General features: G+C 44.3%; 1 protein-coding gene across 2 annotated transcripts in view; it reads right to left on the bottom strand.

Annotated features, from left to right (window-relative positions):
* Positions 1-19,700, bottom strand: part of LOC144767672 (sialic acid-binding Ig-like lectin 13) — a 167,799-nt gene that overhangs the window by 101,374 nt on the left and 46,725 nt on the right. Inside the window, exon 3 of one of the 2 annotated variants that reach the window (XM_078651062.1) lies at positions 12,867-13,172. The exons of the other annotated variant lie outside the window; for it this stretch is intronic. Within the exon in view, the coding sequence (XP_078507188.1) occupies positions 12,867-13,172 (306 nt within the window). The remainder of the gene's footprint in view (positions 1-12,866; positions 13,173-19,700) is intronic. 2 annotated transcript variants of the gene reach the window in all.

Raw genomic sequence — 19,700 nt, 5'->3', positions numbered from 1 at the left:
ATTTTATTGCATAAAAGCTTTAATTTTTGTTAATTTATCACATTTACGGTTGCTTGAATAGAACATGTTGACTAGGAAGTCAATTGTAATAAATGTAACTTTGTCAATCATACAATAATGATGCATGTTAAAATGTTGATTTTGAAACAAATATTTCTTCATAATTGTGCACACTTGGTCCAAGTCACCTGCACGCACTTGGCCCTATTGTCTCACATTCAGCAGAGGAGCACTTCTGTTGAGATTATCCTGGAACGCGGTGACTGGGAAGACTGAGAAGCCGCCTTGCTGATTCTAACCTCTATCCTGCAAAGGACGATAGCCTGCTCTACATCAGACTGGCTTCTTGGCACAAACATACCCAGGTATGAAGGGGTTAGGCTATGTCAATCGATCTGGCAGGGGGTACTCCCGATATGCTCTTGATACTAGGTAGTTGTAGATAGGAGTGTAACAAAATAGTAATCATACCATGGTTGAATTGTTTATGTTTTTACCATTCGCATAAAGCTGGTTATCATGCTTTATTTCATTTGCCTAATAATAGCAACACATGTTTTCTATAAATGAATACCATTGTTTCAATAAATGTTTGAAAAACCATTTTCGTAACTTTCTTGTGTTTACCGTGCATATGCAGAGTGACAATGAAAGGGTAGATCTGTTTCCACAATTACCTTGGGAATAAGACTGCCCATGTTCGAGGTTGATGATACCATCTGTTACCCTGAAAAGGTTAGGGGTTTAGATGGAGCACTGTGAGCTAGGTTGGAATTGTAGCAACCTTTTCCAATGATATGTTTGAACTAGGTCCCTAAAGTCTGAAGTTCATGTTGACCTGGTACACAGACCTATTTAATTGTAGTAACCGTATTCGTTTATGCCCCAGGGGTTTGTCCTTCATGCAGGGCTAGTCTAGGCTGTAGGCTCAAACCCAGAGGGAGAATAATAGATACCTCCACAGTCTGTAGCCATCCTGCCCTGGGTAGTGACTGTTAACACCATATCGTGGGCTCAAGCGGGCTACTTTTAGTGGGGTCCTTCCACCTTCTCAGACGTTAGAGGTTTCTGTTACTTCATTCTTTATGTTTATATGTTTTGAAGGAGGGTCTCCAGTCAAGCATCTTCCTGATTTGGAGGATGTGGAAGGTCAAGCACTTGATGAATTTCAAGAAATCGTTACGAAACTGGTAGAAGGGTTTGATATGCCACCTGGCTTGGTGATTTCCAGGCATACGTTTTTCAAGAGAACTCAAAAACCCAACCAGAACGTAAATGCTTAGATCTCCTCTTTACGTAAATAAATGACTGAATGTCAGTTCCAGAACTACATTGATCAGTTAATGTATGACCAATTTATCAGTCATTGTACTGATAGAAGTATACAGAGAAAACTTATTTCATTAGGAAACCCATCATTCTTAGAAACCATTTGTATATCTAAAAGCATTGTAAAGTCTTTCAAGTCTGCTGAAGAGTTACATGATAGAAGCAGTAAGCATGTGAATCCTGTTCACAGCAAGGAAGAAAGTAAGAAAGAGAGAAAAATGAGTAGGCAAATTCCTCTAATCAGTCTATTCCCTTTTATAAACATATTAATATATGCTTCCGGGGGTTGATTCACTCTCACAGAAAAGGAAGAAAACTAAGTATGGGTGAAATTTGAGAATTCGCGTGCCGCGAATTCCCGCAAAATCGAATTCGCAATCCGCAAAATCCGCGAATTCGTTCGAATTTGCGGATTTTTGTTTTTTTGCATGTTCGCGGCGTTTTCTGCGTGTTCGCAGGGGTTTTTGCGTGTTTGCGGGCTTTTTGCGGGTTCGCGGGCCGCTTGCATGACGAAGTTACCCATGCGGTCGTGTATGGGCACAGCACCCTCTGGTTCACCACTGCCACCCTCTGTTTCATCACTGCCACCCTCTGGTTCACCACTGCCACCCTCTGGTTCACCCCTGCCACCCTCTGGTTCACCCCTGCCACCCTCTGGTTCACCACTGCCACCCTCTGGTTGAGCACTGCCACTCTCTGGTTCACCCCTGCCACCCTCTGGTTCAGCACCGTCACCCTCTGGTTCACCACTGCCACCCTCTGGTTCACCACTTCCACTCTCTGGTTCATCACACACCTCTGGTTCACCTCTGGTTCACCACTGCCACCCTCTGGTTAACCACTGTCACCCTCTGGTTCAGCACTGCCACCCTCTGGTTCACCCTTGCCACCCTCTGGTTCACCACTGCCACCCTCTGGTTCATCACAGCACCCTCTGGTTCACCCCTGCCACCCTCCGGTACAGCACTGTCACCCTCTGGTTCACTACTGCCACCCTCTGGTTCACGACTGCCACCCTCTGGTTCATCACAACACCTCTGGTTCACCACTGCCACCCTCTGGTTAACCACTGTCACCCTCTGGTTCAGCACTGCCACCCTCTGGTTCACCACTGCCACTCTCTGGTTCACCACTGTCACCCTCTGGTTCACCCATGCCACCCTCTGGTTCACCACTGCCACCCTCTGGTTCACCCCTGCCACCATCTGGTTCATCAATGCCACCCTCTGGTTCACCCCTGCCACCCTCTGGTTCAGCACTGCCACCCTCTGGTTCAGCACTGTCACCCTCTGGTTCACCCCTGCCACCCTCTGGCTCATCACTGTCACCCTCTGGTTCATCACTGCCACCCTCTGGGTCCCCACTGCCACCCTCTACCGAGACCTTTTGTGACGCAGCGGCAGCACAAAAGATGCGCCATGGTGCTGGGTATTAACAACGTGACGCATCTGAGAGATGCGTCACGTTGTAAAGCCCTGCGCCATCAGGAGGGCCTTAGGAGTGAAATCTACAAGAATTCACTCAGTCACTTTTAGGCCAATGCTGCGTCAAAATCCTGCGCCTGCTTGAAGCAGGCGCAAGGCTTGATGCAGCATTGGGGAGATAGGGCCCCCCAGAGCATTGCTGGAGCTGCGTCGCAAGCGCGACGCAGCTCCAGCAATGCGCTGCTTTTACGGCACAGATGCGTGACGCATCTTTGTCGTTTTTGCCACATGGTGCGCCGCATTGTAAATGCGGCGCACCATGGGTGGCGGAGCTGCGGCGCACAATAACTGGCACATCCCTGGGGATGCGCAAATCTGCCCCTATACATTTAGCCAACGAGGGAGCACTTACTGATTAGACAGTAGAAAGTACTCCAGTTGAGTAGAGGTATTGCAAAAAAAGGTGGCATCTTCGTGGACAAACACGCAGGGCGGGAGTCATTCTGCCCCCTGTTAGACTCGTTTTTTGTGCCCTTCTGCCCTCTGTTAGACTCGTTTTTCCCTTGTTTTTCTGCCCTTCTGCCCTCTGTTAGACTCGTTTTTCCCTTGTTTTTCTGCCCTTCTGCCCCCTGTTAGACTTGTTTTTTGTGCCCTTCTGCCCTCTGTTAGACTCGTTTTTGTGCCTTTCTGCCCCGTTAGACTCGTTTTTTGCGCCCTTCTGCCCTCTGTTAGACTTGTTTTCCCCTGTTTTTGTGCCCTTCTGTCCTCTGTTAGACTGGTTTTTTGTGCCCTTCTGCCCTCTGTTAGACTCGTTTTTCCCTTGTTTTTTTTGCCCTTCTGCACTTTGTTAGACTGCTTTTTGTGCCTTTCTGCCCTCTGCATCACCACATCATCACTCAGCGCTACCCCAGCATCACTCAGCACCACCACATTAACACCCAGCACCACCACATTATCACTCAGCACCACCACAGCACCACTCAGGGCCACCACAGCATCACTCAGCTCCACCACATTATCACTCAGCACCACCACTGCACCACTCAGCAGCACGACAGCATCACTCAGCACCACCACAGTATCACTCAGCACCACCACAGCACCAATCAGCACCACCACAGCACCACTCAGCGCCACCACAGCATCACTCAGCACCACCACAGCATCACTCAGCACCACCACATTATCACTCAGCACCACCACAGCACCACTCAGCACCACTACATTAACACTCAGCACCACCACAGCACCACTCAGCATCACCACAGCATCACTCAGCCCCACCACAGCACCACTCAGCGCCACCCCAGCATCAATCTGCGCAACCATTCAACAACAACTGGTTCAAATATGTTCTCTCAATGTTTCAAACTTTATTACAAATGTCACAAAAAGATGTTAATATTTCACTTCTGTTCTTGGATTTTCGTCACAGTAAAATACACTGAACATAATCTTCACAAAAGTTATATACAAAAGTTTAAGCTATTGCCATTATAAATTAAAATCACTTTTATTTAAGTATTAATTATTTAAACAAATTAAAAGCCATTGTAATTTGTAATATCAATACAGCTAAGTCACGTAAATACAAAACATGTTGCATTACAAATGCTATAGGTGTCACATTTGCGAAAGTTATAACTATTGGCATTGTAAATGACAATGCTATTAATTTAGCTATTTTCAAAACCAACACATAAATAAAAAAAATTGTCATTTACAAGACCAATAGCTCAAACTTTCCTAATGCGAGACCTATTGCATTGCAAATGCTTGTTTTTAAATCTGTCAGTGCTTCCTGTTGAGGTTTAATTTTCGTGACAGGCACCTCATTGCCTACTTGTAACTATTCTCTGACCCTGCTTCAAGAGTCAGAGCAGGGTCAGAGAATAGTTGCAAGTAGGCAACGAGGCGAGGCGCCAGGAAGCACTTACAGGCTTACAGCAGCAGGTGCCCAAGTTGAAGTTAATTTCTTTGTAACCCTTTTGTAAAAGGTTACAAAAAATTTGCTTCAACTTTTGCACCTGCTGTTGTAACCCTGTAAGTGCTTGGCTGAAAATTCGACCCTGCTAGTTCGCGGATTTTATCGCAATTTAGCGAGATTCGCGGATCGCGAAATCGCGGAAAATCCGCAAATTCCGCGAGCGGAACTAATTGTCAGCCCATGCTTGAAGAAAACCATGCCTGGCTAAAATCTGGTGTTCGCCCCCACTCGTCCTTCTGCCTCTCTCCAGTGTACCCGTTCTCTGTCTCTTCTCCTGCCTCTTCCTCTTCTTCCTCTCCCTAAAAAGGCGGCCTTTGATTTTGTGCAAAGAAGTCAAGAACAATCAAGAAACCTAGAAGAGAAACTAGAGGTTACCCCAAAAAAAGTAATAGGCACATCCAAAAAAAGAGCACAGAACCAGAAAAGGGAGGCCCTGTTAGAAGAGAACCAACAAACAGACATGCCAATCCCCCTGACCTGCATAACAACCTATAACACCATCGCAAATAAAATGTCTAAAATCAGTAACAAACACCGGGAAACTGAAGTGGGAGAAACAAATCAAGGCCACATCTGCAAAAATAACAACTCTGGATCTATCGCCTCTCAACTCATAAAAACTGGCTGAACGACAACATTCCCATGGAACGCACTAAATAACTCTTGAAATTGGATATATTTGGTTCTCTGTAATATCCTAAAAATGGTTCAGCAACCCATTCCCGGACACGGGACACGAAGATGTCTGAGGCAATTTTCTAATACCTGAAATGCAGCCCACAAATAGTAAGGCATCACCCGAGTAGTGCACATTTGATGCTTAGCACCTCAATCCCAAGAAATATCAGTCATTGGGGCAAGCAACATTCGTCATCATTAAACCTCTCCATGTAATCCTTCTTATAATTTTACAACACCCTAACACGCAGAATGCAGGCAAAGCACTATTATCCCAAAAGCAACCGGTGTGAAAGTTGTACACAATTCCGCCAATAACACCCAGTGGCATATGACGATCACCAAATGCTGATACGAACTTGGTACAATGAGTTAACCATAATTTGCACATAATCACTGCACATGTCAAGCAGCCCTTCAGGCACCCTAACACATCATCTATTCTCTATTTCAAACATTCTCCTTCAATAAACTGGACCATTTTATTCTTTCATATTTTCACTACCCAACATTCAGAATGCTTGCACTGCACTTGTCTCCCATTAGACGCAATTTGTACACAATTCCGTCAATACACTTAGCTGCATACAACAATCGGCATATGCAGATACAAACTTACTATATAATTTGCACATAATCATTTTAAATGTCAAAAAGCCCTTAGGACACGTCTTTGCATTTTGAGGCGTAGGCTGTCCTCGACTCCTAGTGACCACGCCCCACGTGATGACGCGATCACGCCCCGCGTGATGACACGATCACACGTACACCGGGAACGGACCGTGAAAGACTGCACATTTAATCCAGGTCTCGGAAGCGGCCAAACATCTTCTGAATCCCAGACCAAGGCCGCAACAGGTATTAGTAGAGGGCAGTGGACTTTGTTAAAATAAGTGGAGCGCCCGAGCTCACATACCGGGAAGCACGATACACTGAAAACAGCATCCGGGAACTTACCTAGTAACCCTTTACTTTCTAAAATCATCGTGTGACTACAGGCACTATCCAACAATTTCTGAAGCCATACATCATGCCACAAAATAGCTGCTGTGAACATAGTGACATCATGGCGACAAGCCCCCCCACCTTGCTAGCATGCTTTCCGCAAATAACACATGTCACACAAAGTTACATTGGGAAAAGCTGCTGCAGGTTTATTACATACAACATTATGTAATACTTGTGGGTTATCTTACGGGCGATCCAAGGGAAGGCAACATTCTCGCCACCGCCCGCCTGACGAGGCGGACCGCACCATGGCGAACCACCTCTTTGTGCCCCTTCTGGTGCTCCTAGAGGAATCACCTGACCATCATTTCTTATACTCAGACCCCTTTCGGGGCGGAGCGTAGCTAGGCAAGCCCCCGGTTGCTCAGGCCCACAACCGCCCGAAGGACTAATGGGGCACCAACATCGGTTCCAGGAACCTCCCATGAGGCCCCCGGGTGTTAGGCTCTAGCACCCCTATGTGCCACGCTGAGGTACCCTTCTGTACCATCTGCTTCCAGATCACCCTGTAACTCTGCCTGCAACGATAAAGAAAACATTACTTTGTTCAAACCATAACCCCAAGCCCACATGCCGGGTAAGCGGTAGGGAGGGAGATGGCGTGTCCCCTGCGAGCCCAGCGTCGCGTCCTGGGCAGCAAAGAGGCAGGTAAAATGGCGGTGGGGCCTTAAGTACCCAAACCTGCCCCCACTGCAAGCCCCGGACACGACGTCACCCCGATGCTAAACCCCACCCTCCCAGAGGAACAGGAGAGGGGGGGATTGAAGAGATTGGCGAGGGGGGAGCCCAATGCCACTAAGGGTGCCGCCCTCCTCATTGTCCCCCTGCGGTGGCCTTGGGCAACTACATTTTCAGTGTAGCACACGCAACCCATTAATAAACCGCGGTGCACCTATAGGTGTAAAATGTTGTCCCCACCCAATAGATTGACTAAGGATCAAGTCTGACACTGCGTGTGGCACACATGAGTGCATGAATTTCTCAAGTTTAAACAACCATATGTTTTATGTATCTGTGCTTGTGTTTTGTCTCACTTCATTTGCAGATCACTACATCATAATCTAAGTATTATTAGGAGGAAACAACTGGTCTCCCTCCACTTTTTTAACTGCACCTTAGCGCGTGTGGCACTTTTTAAGCAATCCGGTCTGGAAGACTCAACCTTGACCGGTTTATACACTTTTTCACACTGGTCATGAAGAAGGTCAGCACAATAAATAGACTGGCTGAAACATGTAGTCCTACCCTTAGGATATTTGAGTCCAAACCTAAAGGTCTACGCATCTCTTTATTTTTAACCCTGTCATTGGGCCCCCTATTAAAATTAATTTATAAAATAGACCCTATAGATAGTATTACCACCACATTCATTGCACCACACTACTCAAAAAGAAAACATCCGCTGTAATTCAGGCGTCGCAGCACACCCAAAGTGCACTCGGCACCTTGGGTGGGACCCGATGATGAAGCATGCCACCAACTAGGTTGGTGGGTGAGGGTTTTCTTAAGAAACCTACTGGTTTCCACAAACACAACCTTGAGACTTCAAACTATGAGCCAGTTCTTTTTGATTACATGCATTCATATATGGGAAATGAACTAGCTCCTCTTGACTCTTCCTCTCTCTATTTTTGATTTGCATTTATTTTAGATTAACCTTTCCAATACCCTGCCATACACCTTCATTTGAGATGATTACGTTAGTGTCAAAGAAGAACGTATTGACAAAATCAAAAGGTCATCTTTTAGCATATGAGATCATCAAGCTGTATCAATGCTTGTTATTTTTTTGTTGTTATGGTCTAATGCATCATTTTACTAGGCTGCAAGAACAGTATAAGGCACAAGTTTCCATCGCCTTAGACTTACATTGGGCCCTTTTGTCTTCTTTAAATTAAAATAAATAACTTGATTTTAATACTGTCTGTGCCCAACATCATTACAGGAAGAAATGTTCTCTCTCTGGTACTTTAGAACTCTCTCTCACCTGTACATTTGGAAAACCTACCTGATTGGCCAGTTAGTACTTGCTGGAGATGAAGATTATACACAATGAGGCTCATTCACTGTAACATTTTTCAGTAGTCCAGCAGTACTCTTTTGCAAACTCGTTTATGCTATTTGTGAATTTGCCCATAAAATATCTCAAATGAGAATAAAAGTGGATGAATATTCATAGAAAATAGTACAAACTGAAAGAAAGGGCAGTGCTCGCTTTACCCTTTTAATAATGAGTTGGACGTTTCGGACCGATACACAAAGTCATATAGGAGTACGTAAAAGAGATCTCCTGTAGTACTGATTCCAGTACCCATCAGTTATTTTTTCAATCAGCCTTTATATTTACTGAGTCCAAGTTCATGCCATATGTACATGTGATTGACTACACATGTATAGGAAAAAAACTTTCACTTTTTTCAGAAAGTTTATCCTAACATTAACAGTAGATGGGGAGGGGGGTGGAGGCTTTCTGACAAACACATTATTTTACAACCAGAACTGACTTTTTCGCTTCTGTGCTTAGCTAGGTTGGTACTAGCCAGATACTGGCAAGAACTCCTCAGTGAAAAGCATCTATGAAGTATGTTCGAAGGACAAACCTATTAACTACAGAGGTGTGAAACCAACATTTGCATTTGAGCCTCGGGCCGAATCAATGCCATTGTGTGAGGACATCCACATAGGATACCTTATTTATCATTCTCTGTTCTAAGTGACGAGTGTTCACTGAGTTGAGTTTTCTGCAGTCCTGCAGTGGTCACAGTGAAAGCCCTGATACCATCATCACAGCCTTCCCCTGACTGGATTCTGCATTTAGTTCCTTTCCACTCATACTTTGGACATGAAAGAGTTCATGTCCTCTCTTTTCTTGTACTCATTCTGTTTTCCTTCGCTTTGCTTTTGTTTTATCGTGTCCCTTGTTCTCAGATTCCTCTTAGACGCAGCACAAGAATGAGCAACCTGAGCTGGAAGTGTCTTTTAAAAAAGGTGCTCTTTCTTAGAATGATTACTGTTTCCCTTTTCAGTGCTTGTATTCACTTCTTCTTACCCCATCTTTACTGACTGGATTCGGTAAATGCTTCACGTTTGTTGATCTTACAGTATTTTTAGTTTGATCATTCAAGTCCTCTTATATATACGTTAGTATATATATATATATATATATACTGTAGTATATACCTGAGTATATACTTATATGTGTATGTAGTTTGTGGGCTCTGGAGATCAGCCCTAAGAATTGTCTGCTTCCGCTTAGGCACTTTCTTTTCTGTTCAACTGCATCTATATAACTGTCTTGATAGAAAATGACCAGTAGAGGTCAGTAAAATACCAGTATTGCTCTCTGCTGAGGGACTTTCTTTTTTGATTTTTTTTGGCAGTTGCCTCTGTTTAACTTTCTTCATAGAAAACGACCAGCAGAGGTTAGTAAAATATCAGATTCATTCTCTAGATTCCAGTCTATAGAAATTGTCTTATACGAGCACCCGTTGACAATAATATTTTTTTCAAACCTAGGAGCAGATTTACAAGCCCCTTGCGCTGCCAGTACATTTCTTTTTTTGATGCACTGGCAGCACAAAAAATTGCCCCATATTTACATGGACATGAAAAGCCATCCAGCGTGTAAATATGTCCCCTTTACACGCGGCACTTTGTGTGAAAAGGGTGTTCCATGGGTGTTACTCTGGGTGTTCCTACGCAACACCCATGGAACGATACACATTTACAGATTTTACGACAAATCGTGAATCTAGAAATGTGTGTGAATGCTACTCCTACCCAGGGGAGGCGTAGGGAGGTGCAATGAGGAGAAATTGAATAATTTCTCCTAGTTTTTGTTTCCTGTTTCTATGCGTGCTGCATTCTGCAGCACACATTGAAAAGGAAATAACCTCTGATGATTGTTTTTGTTCAGGAAGGTTTTCCTTCCTGCACATGAACAATGTTTGTGCAGCACACATATAAGTTGAAAAACGTAATTTCAGATTGTTTTTGTTCAGGAAGGTGCTCTTTCCTGAACAAATACCATGGTGCAAGGATGCCTTCGTCGGCGCATGGCGGCAGTTTGTACCCCAGATCAGGGGGAAGCACAGAGATGTGACATATTGTTGTAAATATGTTACATCGCTGTGCTTTCCAAACTAACACAGTGCGGTGCAGCAAAATGACTTGATGCACTGTGCTGCGTTGGTTCATTGCAAATCTGCCCCCTTGTATTTTCAGTGATATGACCACCGAAGGCCCTGATTTTAAATTAAAAATTTAGCTTTGGACTATACCATTTCCAGCGGAAAGGCAATATTTCTCTCCATGTGTTCCCATACCTGAGATGTCACGCAGTTTGGTGCTTACTCTCCCTACATGTTAAAGAACATTAGTTTTCTCAGCACCCAGGCTGTGCTGCGGAGCTAAATAAATATAAGGTCTCAAAGGCGAGACCGAATGCATTTCAAATGCTTTTTTTTCCATGTTCATTGTTCCTCTTCCGTCGTTCGCAGAAAACCGGACATATTTACAAGCCCCATGCCCCGCCGGTGCATCACGTTGTGTGACGCACCAGGGGGGCAGCCTGCTAAGGGATATTTACAAGCACAGGTAAAGTCACCCTGCGTAACTTATCCTGTGCTTGTAAATATCACCCCTATTCATGCAACACTTTGTGTGTTAGGGGAGGGACGTGGGTGTTGCTGTGGGTGTTCCCACACAACACCCATGTCCACTGATGCATTTCCAGATTTACTAGAAAACATAAACCTGGAAATGCGTCAATTTGCTACACCTCCCTAGGGAAACGAGGAGAAAGATTTTAATTTCGCCTTTTTTTGTTTTTTTCTCTTTCAATGCGTGCTGCATTCTACAGAACGCATTGAAAGAGGAAAATGCCTGCAGTGATTGCTTTTGTGCAGGAAGGGGCCCCTTCCTTCACAAAAGCAATCTCCCTATGGCGCAGGCATCCCTGCACCATGGTGCACGGGTGCCTGCGCCGGCGCATGTCAGCGGGGGAGAGCACAGGAATGCGACATATCATTGTAGATATGTTGCATTCCTGTGCTCTGAAAGTGCTGCAGCGTGGCGCAGCCAAAGGGTTTGCGGTGCCGCGCTGGGGCACTTTCTAGTAGATCTGCTCTCATGTGTTTGGAGTAGAGTGAGGTATTTTCTGGTGACTTCATTTGTTTCAAATTAGGGTTGCTGCAAGTTGAAAATCGTCCGAGAAAGTTCTGCAAAGTGGAAAATCTTTGCAACTTCTTGAAAGTTGACCTGCGGGTACATAAGGAGAATTTTCCTTTTTTTCGTTTTCGTTTTTTTCCTGCAAACTCTACTTTTCAGGGCGTTGCTGGTATGCTATTTCTTTGCCAACTTTAGGAATGATGAGGCATATCATCAAGGGACGGCGATAAATACCGCAAAGCGTGCTTAGCGCTTTTTTATTTATCGTCGTCTATCTCTGGAATGTATTGCCCTGGTAGCACGTTATTAACAACGCGTTTCTCCACGGCGAAAACAATTCCACAAAGGGGGGAAATCGCCGTTTTGCAGGGAACATAGCTGGCAATAACCTTGCTAATACGACCCTGAGGTTGTATCAGCATAATCCACCCCCAATGTTAGGGATAGGTAAGTCTGCATTTTAGCAGATGTTAGTTTTTGGCAAAAACAGCGCTTTTCTCCAAAAACTAAAGACTGCTTAAATGCTGGGGCAGCCTTGTAAAAATTGCGATGAGCACATCAGCGATATTTGAAAGGTTGTACTGACCAGTGATACCCACTTTGCATCTCATTAGGGATGTATGATGTTACAACGCAGGCTATTACAACGCCTGCCTTTACAACGTGGTTTTTACATCGCAAACCTTTACAACGCATAGCGCTTAGAGGTGCTGGATAGTGAAAAGTTTAATTTTCTATTCCAACTTCAGTCCCCGTGGACACTAGGGAAAGTGTTGGATAGAAAATTAAACTTATTCCCTATCCTAGAGCGCCCCCCAGCGCAATGCGTTGTAATGGTTTGTGTTGTAATGACCGCGTTGTAATGGTAGTGCGTTGTAAAAGTTTCGTTGTAAAGGTTGTTCACCCTCATTAGAGATGTAAAGGGAGGCGTTGGGTAAAAGGGTGCTAAGATGAGCTAATGCATGTTAGCACCCACTTGTAAATAAGGCGAAAAGATGATCTCCGCTTTTTTGGCTTTTAAAGCCACAGAAGCAGAGATAATGCCCTTGTTAATATGCCCCGATGAGTTTTAAACGTGTTTCTCTGACACTGAAAGAAGTCTCGTTCAGACACTTAGCACAACTCCTGAATCACTATTTTGGTTTTTGCCACTACTGCCTGACACTGATGATGTGATATAACAGAAGGAAATCATGAACCTCTTCATATATTGATCACTTTGATAAGCCATGAGCTCGTTATTCTGTGCAATGGTTAAAGGCTACACTTACGTTCAACAGTCAGAGAGACGCTGCTTGTAGTGTATTTCTTCACCGCGGGAAAGTATGCGGTGCAGGACAGACGTTTATTGTTATGCTCCATAGCAGCTCTGAAAGTGATGGTAGATGTGTAGGTTCTGGTGCCGTCCAGATTATAAGTATTATAAGATGACTGATTGTATTTAAACTCTGGATCTGGGCTCCAGGTAATCTCCGGGGCTGTGCCGGAGCATCTCCCGGGCGCCGTGCACTCCACTGTCACTATTTCACCCTCGATCACTTGATCAGGAAGAGAGATTTCTGGCGTGTCCTGAAGAACTAGGGGGTAGAAATCAAAATGCACAACATTATTTTTGAAATAAAAGGATCGTCTGTTTAGCAGCAGTTATAAAGCAACTCGACGATGCCAACATGTCGTTTTTGGTTGTCATGGTTGCATTGTAGGTGTATATGCTGAAAACAGACAACACACGGCAAGAAAGTTGTGTACATCCAGGTCATACACTGAGATGCCAACACACACATGAAAGAGAGCACACCGTTAAACAGAGTCACCAGGGTGGATGGGTGAATAAATAAATAATGCGGATGGAAGGACGGCTGTGTGAGTGCAGTGATAAATGACTCAGAGTACAAATCATAGTGCATGGATGAATATGTAAATGTGGACTGATCGAAAAGAGTACTGGAGGAAAGAAAGTGAAAGCACCTTTTAGCTACACCTAAAACTGTATGTGTAAGAAATGTGGTTATTAGTTGCGATGAATGTGAGTCCTTCACAAGTAGTACATTGACAATTATCTCTTTACTGAGAACCAATTACCCTACTGGAGCACTCAACTCTTCAGGGTAGCAACGCAGAGCAGTCAAAGGCCTACTCAGGGGAGGTGGTATCTGCTGGTAATCCCAATTCCCTGGAACACACAAACCTCAATAAATTATTGTCCAGTGAGTGCTTTTTCTTTAAAAACGGCAATGTATTTTTATTACTGTTAGTTCCATATAGGTACCCTAATATAGGCACAGGTAACATTGCAACCTTTCACCTATATCATTTCCTACATTACACACATAACTGTATACAAGGACTGACCTTTTACCCAGATACAACACTGCATTCAGAACGCAGGTTTTCCCTGTGTTCGAATCTCGTACATTATGCATGAGGTTTCTTGGAAGCGCAGCAGAACTACCATCTCCTGTATAATATCTCTGTATAAAATTCAGGTACGACGTCAGCCTTTAGGCGGACACAGTAACTCAGCAAGGTAGGACCACTGGGGGGACCTATGGGTATATATACAACAGATGTTGCTTAGAAAGACAAAGGAGTTTGTTTTTGCTGTTCACGGACAGTATGCGATTAAACAGGCTCTTACCATTTAAACATTGACTCCTGAGCGATTCCAAATTTTCGCTGGAGTTCCATTCCGAGTTTCGCTTGAGCCTGTGCCTGAGTGTGCAAGCGTGCAGGTTGCAGCAGCGAACACCGCAGGAGTTTCCCGGTTTCCCTATTTTCAGTTTCGCGACTGGGTGAGCCGCACCCGAGCCTGAGATGGTAGTGCAGAAGATAGGCTCCCTGCGGTCCCACAACCTCGCTTGTCACTTGCTTGCAATCCTCTGCAGACGCCGGTTGACGGCCGCCTCCAACAGCAGCAGCCACAGAGGACAACGGCGGCCCTACATGATGAGGTAACGTGACAACGCAGGGCAATTGCTGGGAGGCCCCTATGCTGGATCCTCGGTTATGCCTGTCGGCCCCCCTCAGAGGAACAGTCTGGACTGGGCTGCATCTGGGTCAGCTGGCATGCCTCCAGCTCTCCTTTTCTTTGATCATTTCTTTGACCACACTGGGTTGGACACTTGCCTGGGCAACTCCCTTGGGCATTGCCTTGACTCGCCCTGATTTGTTGACTTGCTACCTTGTCAAATTGTCACATTGTCACATGGACAGTGCCCCTTCCTCCAACTACTAGCCCCCATAGACTGCCCCGTGGAGAAGTAGAGCGGGGCAAAGGAGTATCAGCAGAGACACTGCTACAAACAGGTTTCAACCAGGATTAGCCCTTCACTTTGACCCCTCAGCCTGCTTTGGAAATTACCGCCTGGGAAATTACTAAAGGACACCTGGAGGGGAGCACAGACGCAATCAGCGCACAATAAAATAAGGGCAATCAGGCCAAATCAGGCCGCTCTAATGCCCTCGCCTGAGGCCCAGTCTACTCAGAGAAATCGCTACCGCCCGAGAGCAGCCAAGGGCACAATCTATGAGGCATCAAGGAGGGCATTTCATTTTCTCCAAGGATGGAAGCCATCTCACAGAGCATTCCACCAATGGCGAGCTAACACTCTTGAAAAATGGAAGGACCAAAAAACTAAGATACGCAGCTCAACATAATAAACATCTAAATTAGCGGAAGCGCTGATGACAACATAAGAAGGATTATGTACATCCCTCTCCCTTAGTGGTGTGCCCAACCTTAGCATCAATCAGACAAATTAACCAACCTTGAAAACCCCGGTAGCTACTAAATCCACCAATGATGGAGACTGTGTAACCCCATTCACACTCACATACTTATCTATTGTTAGGGCTCGCATGGATAGTAAAACGGCCAGCTATACTAGTAGCGGAAGCCGTTCAAAAATGAAAAAAACCTCAATAAAGGACTTCTTCTTAAAAAAATCCCCTCACCTTACCCAGCTAGCCCATCTGGAAAACTCAGACTCAATTAAGGAAAAAGAACCCAATGGAGGCCCAGCAGTTACCCCACCCCCACTGTCGGTATAATCTCTCTCATAACTCCGTCTCCCACAACAAATAGTACGCACAACCACACATATTAACCCCTTCCATGCTGATGACGAACCCCAGCCGTCACGCTCCACGGTGCTCATGTGCTGATGACGTCTGGGGTTCGTCACGGCCCGCCCTGTTTTTTGTTTACCGCACAGCGGCAGAATCGGCCCAGCATGGAAGGGGTTAAATAGCACAGTTATTGATATATCTTCTGGAAGCCCCTCGGATATTCTGTTGGCGGACATTGAATTAACAACTAGCACGACAGAGAAAGACCCAGGAGTCGAAAAGGGGATTTGCCTCCCAATACTGAAGGATAGCCTGGAGAAGGTACCACCTCATCTTAAACTAAACTGTATAATCACAGCTGTATAAATTCACAGCTCCATGGAAATAGGTGCAGGAGTTACAGGACAACAGGCTATTGCAGGCTGTAGCCTCCGACCAACTGATCAAGCAGCCTGCAACATTTTTAAAGGCGGCCAAAGGGGCGCTAACACTGGCCAGGAATCGCCGGGGGTGTATTAAAAAGACATTGTCAGGTTTTGAATCTTTATTCAGCTTAAGGGGATAAACCACCAACTCCTGCTGCCGGCCTGACGTTACTCTAGAGCAAACTGTGCAACAGAATGCATCCATGGAGATAGAATGAAACAAGCGCATGCAGCACGTTTCAAAAGATCACAACACATCCCCCTTACAGAGGAAACAAAAAGAAGGGAGAAAGAAACACAAAATAACAAAGAGAACCATGTAGATAATTCATAAAACAAGTTGTACAATTATTACAAAACATTGTAAATTCAAATATAATTATACACAAAGGAAATTAATGTGTTAGGTGAAAGAATAAGGACATTTCATAATCCTCATACCGTTTGGAAGACAATGTGTTCTAGGAGGGTAAGATGAAGAGTCTCGATTGGGAAGTGCATCAAAGTAGGTGAAACATCTGGACATGATGGAAACATAGATATATCACCTTGAAACTTCACCAAACGAGAGATACTCCATTTACCTTCATTATCTACAGTGACAACATTTCTGTATACTGCAACAATAACAAATTGTCCCATGTAGTCAGTGGCTCCTTTCCTGTGCCAGTGTGGTCTCTTGACAAGTACTCATTCTCCAACTTCCCATTTTACAACCTTAATAGATTTTTTTAAATCAAATCTTTGTTTATACCAGTCCTGATACAATTTGATCTAGCCACTCACGTCCTCCTCACTTAAAACAGGACCTTTAATAGAAGGTAACCAGTTTGGATTGAGCTTATATGAAGCGACCCTGCCACGCAATATCTGAAAAGGAGACCTTTGCAAAACACAGTTAAAAGTGGTGCAATGAGCCCACCACATGTCCCTCAAACTTCCTTTCAAGGGAAGTCTGGACACAACAGCTCTCTGCACACATGCCTTGACTACTCTATTCATGCTTTCTGCCAATCCATTGGCTTGAGGCAAATACAGAGCAGTTCTCTGATGAACTATGTCATACTCATTCAAAAATACCTGCATTTCCTATGAAACAAACTGGAGACCATTGTCTGTGACAATGTACTTGGGAACTTCTTCAGTGGCAAATTTGTCTTTAAGAAAATCAACCACTGCTCTTGTACTCACCGAACTGACACACCTGGTAGAGGTCCATTTCCACAAATAATCCACTAAAAGAATCACAAACCTGTCTCCGGGGCCTAATAGTTCAAAAGGACCCATTAGATCTAATCCCAATTTAACAAATGGTTCCTTGGGAACATCAACAGGAGAAAGTGCAGGATTGTTGATGACTCTGGACTTATCACAAGAGCCACACTCATAGCACTCCTTGACCACTTTCTCAACTTGTCCATCCATTCTTGGCCACCAATACCTTTCTAGCAAACAAGACTTAGTAAGACCTCTTCCTAAATGTCCTTCATGGGCCAAATTAATTAGCTTAGATCTAAGACCTTCAGGAGGAATTACTCTTTCTCCACGCATGAGTTGTCCATGAGAAAGGGTGAGTTCACACCTGACTGCCCAAAAAGGAAGTAAATCAGAGTCTATATTTTTGTTATCAGGCCAACCTTCAATAACAAAACGTGTTAAAGAAGGCAACAAAGGATCTTCTAGCCTGGAATTCTCCCATTCACTTTCTGGAATGGCAGACTCCGTTATCCAAGCAACACTGATAGCATCATTGTCAAGAGAATTTCCAGTGTATTCAACAGGTAATCTTGACAAACAATCTGCCACCTTGGTAGCTGTGCCAGGAAGATACTCCACAGAAAAGTTATACTTTTCAAGGCCTTCGATCCAGCGCTTTAGTCTCTGAGTGAGTCGTTCACTTTCCATAGAATACAACACTTGAACCAAGGGCCGATGATCAGATCTTACTAAGAAAGGAATGCCCCACAAATAAAACTTAAAATGTTTGATACCCCACACTATGGCTAGAGCTTCTCTTTCAATGCAAGAGTACTGTTGTTCAGGCTTTTTCAAAGCCCTGGAGACAAAAGCTACGACTATCTCTTCTCCACACTCCACTTGAGGGAGCATAGCCCCAAGACGACTCAAACTGGCATCAGTTGTGAGAATTGTTTTCTTCTTGGAGTCAAAATGACCCACAGTTGGCATTTTTCCAATAGATTGTTTGATAATATTGAGAGCAAAAGCACATTCAGAGGACGAGGCAAAATGTACTCCTTTTCTTAGAAGGACTCTGAAAGGTTCAACAATGGAGGCAAAACCTTTGACTAATTTAGAATAGAATTCCGCGAGGCCCAGAAAGGACCTGACTCGTTCTTTATCTGTTAGTGTAGGAGCATCAACAATACATTTTGCTAAGTCTAGTTTTGGTTGAATGCCCTCCCCTGATATCACATGCCCAAATATGTTACAGACGACACACCAATTTTACATTTAATACTATTGACAGTTAGACCAATTGTCAGCCAGTTTATGAAGGGTGCATCTCAAGGTTGCATCATGTTCTAGATTATCCTTACTATAAATTAAAATGTTATCCTGAAAAAACAAGACATTGGGAAGTTCCTTCAAAACTAGTTTCATGATTCGCTGAGAGCAAGCAGCCACTGAGGCTAATCCGAATGGCACTCTGATAAATCGGAAAGCCCCTAGTGGTGTGAAAAAAGAGGTGAGGTGTCTGGAATCCGGTGGAGGAGAACTTGATGGTACGCTGAAGATAAATCTAAGACACCAAAAACTTTTGCACCTTCAAGCATGGTAATCGATTCAGAGATGTTAGGAAGTGGTTGACGATCTATCCATATCCATTTATTCAGGCTTCTCAAGTCAACACATATCCTAATACTCTTTCCTCCATCCTTGGGGGCCAAAACCACTGGGGCCAACCCTTCTGGGGACTCAATTTCCTCAATGATATTGTGAGAAACTAATCTTTTGAGTTCACACTTGAGAGGTTCCAACATCATATTGAGAACCTTCCTGGCCTTATGTACTACAGGCAGAGCTCTCTCCTTAAGTATAATTCGGTGCTCAAAATTTTTAAGGAGACCCAAATTATCAGAAAAAACTTGGGGAAATTCATCAAAGAACTTGTTAGAAGATAAATTGTGATCCACTAACATGACCTGTTCCGAAGGACAGCGAGCATTAGGGTTCAGAATTATGCCCAAGTCTCTTTGGTGCCTCTATCCTGGGAGGTTGTCGCCCCGTTTTGCCACATAAATTTTCCCAATTGTCTCTCTTCCATTAAAATGGATTTTCAAAATGACATAACCAGTTACATCTATGTGTGAACCTCCATAACTTACAGGGTTAATATGTGGAGGAATCAGTTCAAGATCAGGAAAAGTTTTGTCCCAAATTTCATCCAATCATAGTAAATGGGGAAAACCAATCAGCCAAAATGACAAACAATTTATCACCAATCACAACATCACATTCTGGCATATGAATGTGCTCAGCATCTACAGCACCATCATTTCGTACTCTTAGTATTGTCGTTTTGGTTGAAACACTTGTGCCAACATTCTCATGCAAGACATCATCAGTGCGTACCCTTCCTCCAGACTTACA

The sequence above is a fragment of the Lissotriton helveticus genome, chromosome 7 (assembly GCF_964261635.1).
Source record: "Lissotriton helveticus chromosome 7, aLisHel1.1, whole genome shotgun sequence".
In the NCBI taxonomy this organism is placed as follows: Eukaryota; Metazoa; Chordata; class Amphibia; order Caudata; family Salamandridae; genus Lissotriton; species Lissotriton helveticus.
Note: the sequence above shows the minus strand (reverse complement) of the source record. Positions and strands in the feature narration are given on the sequence as shown.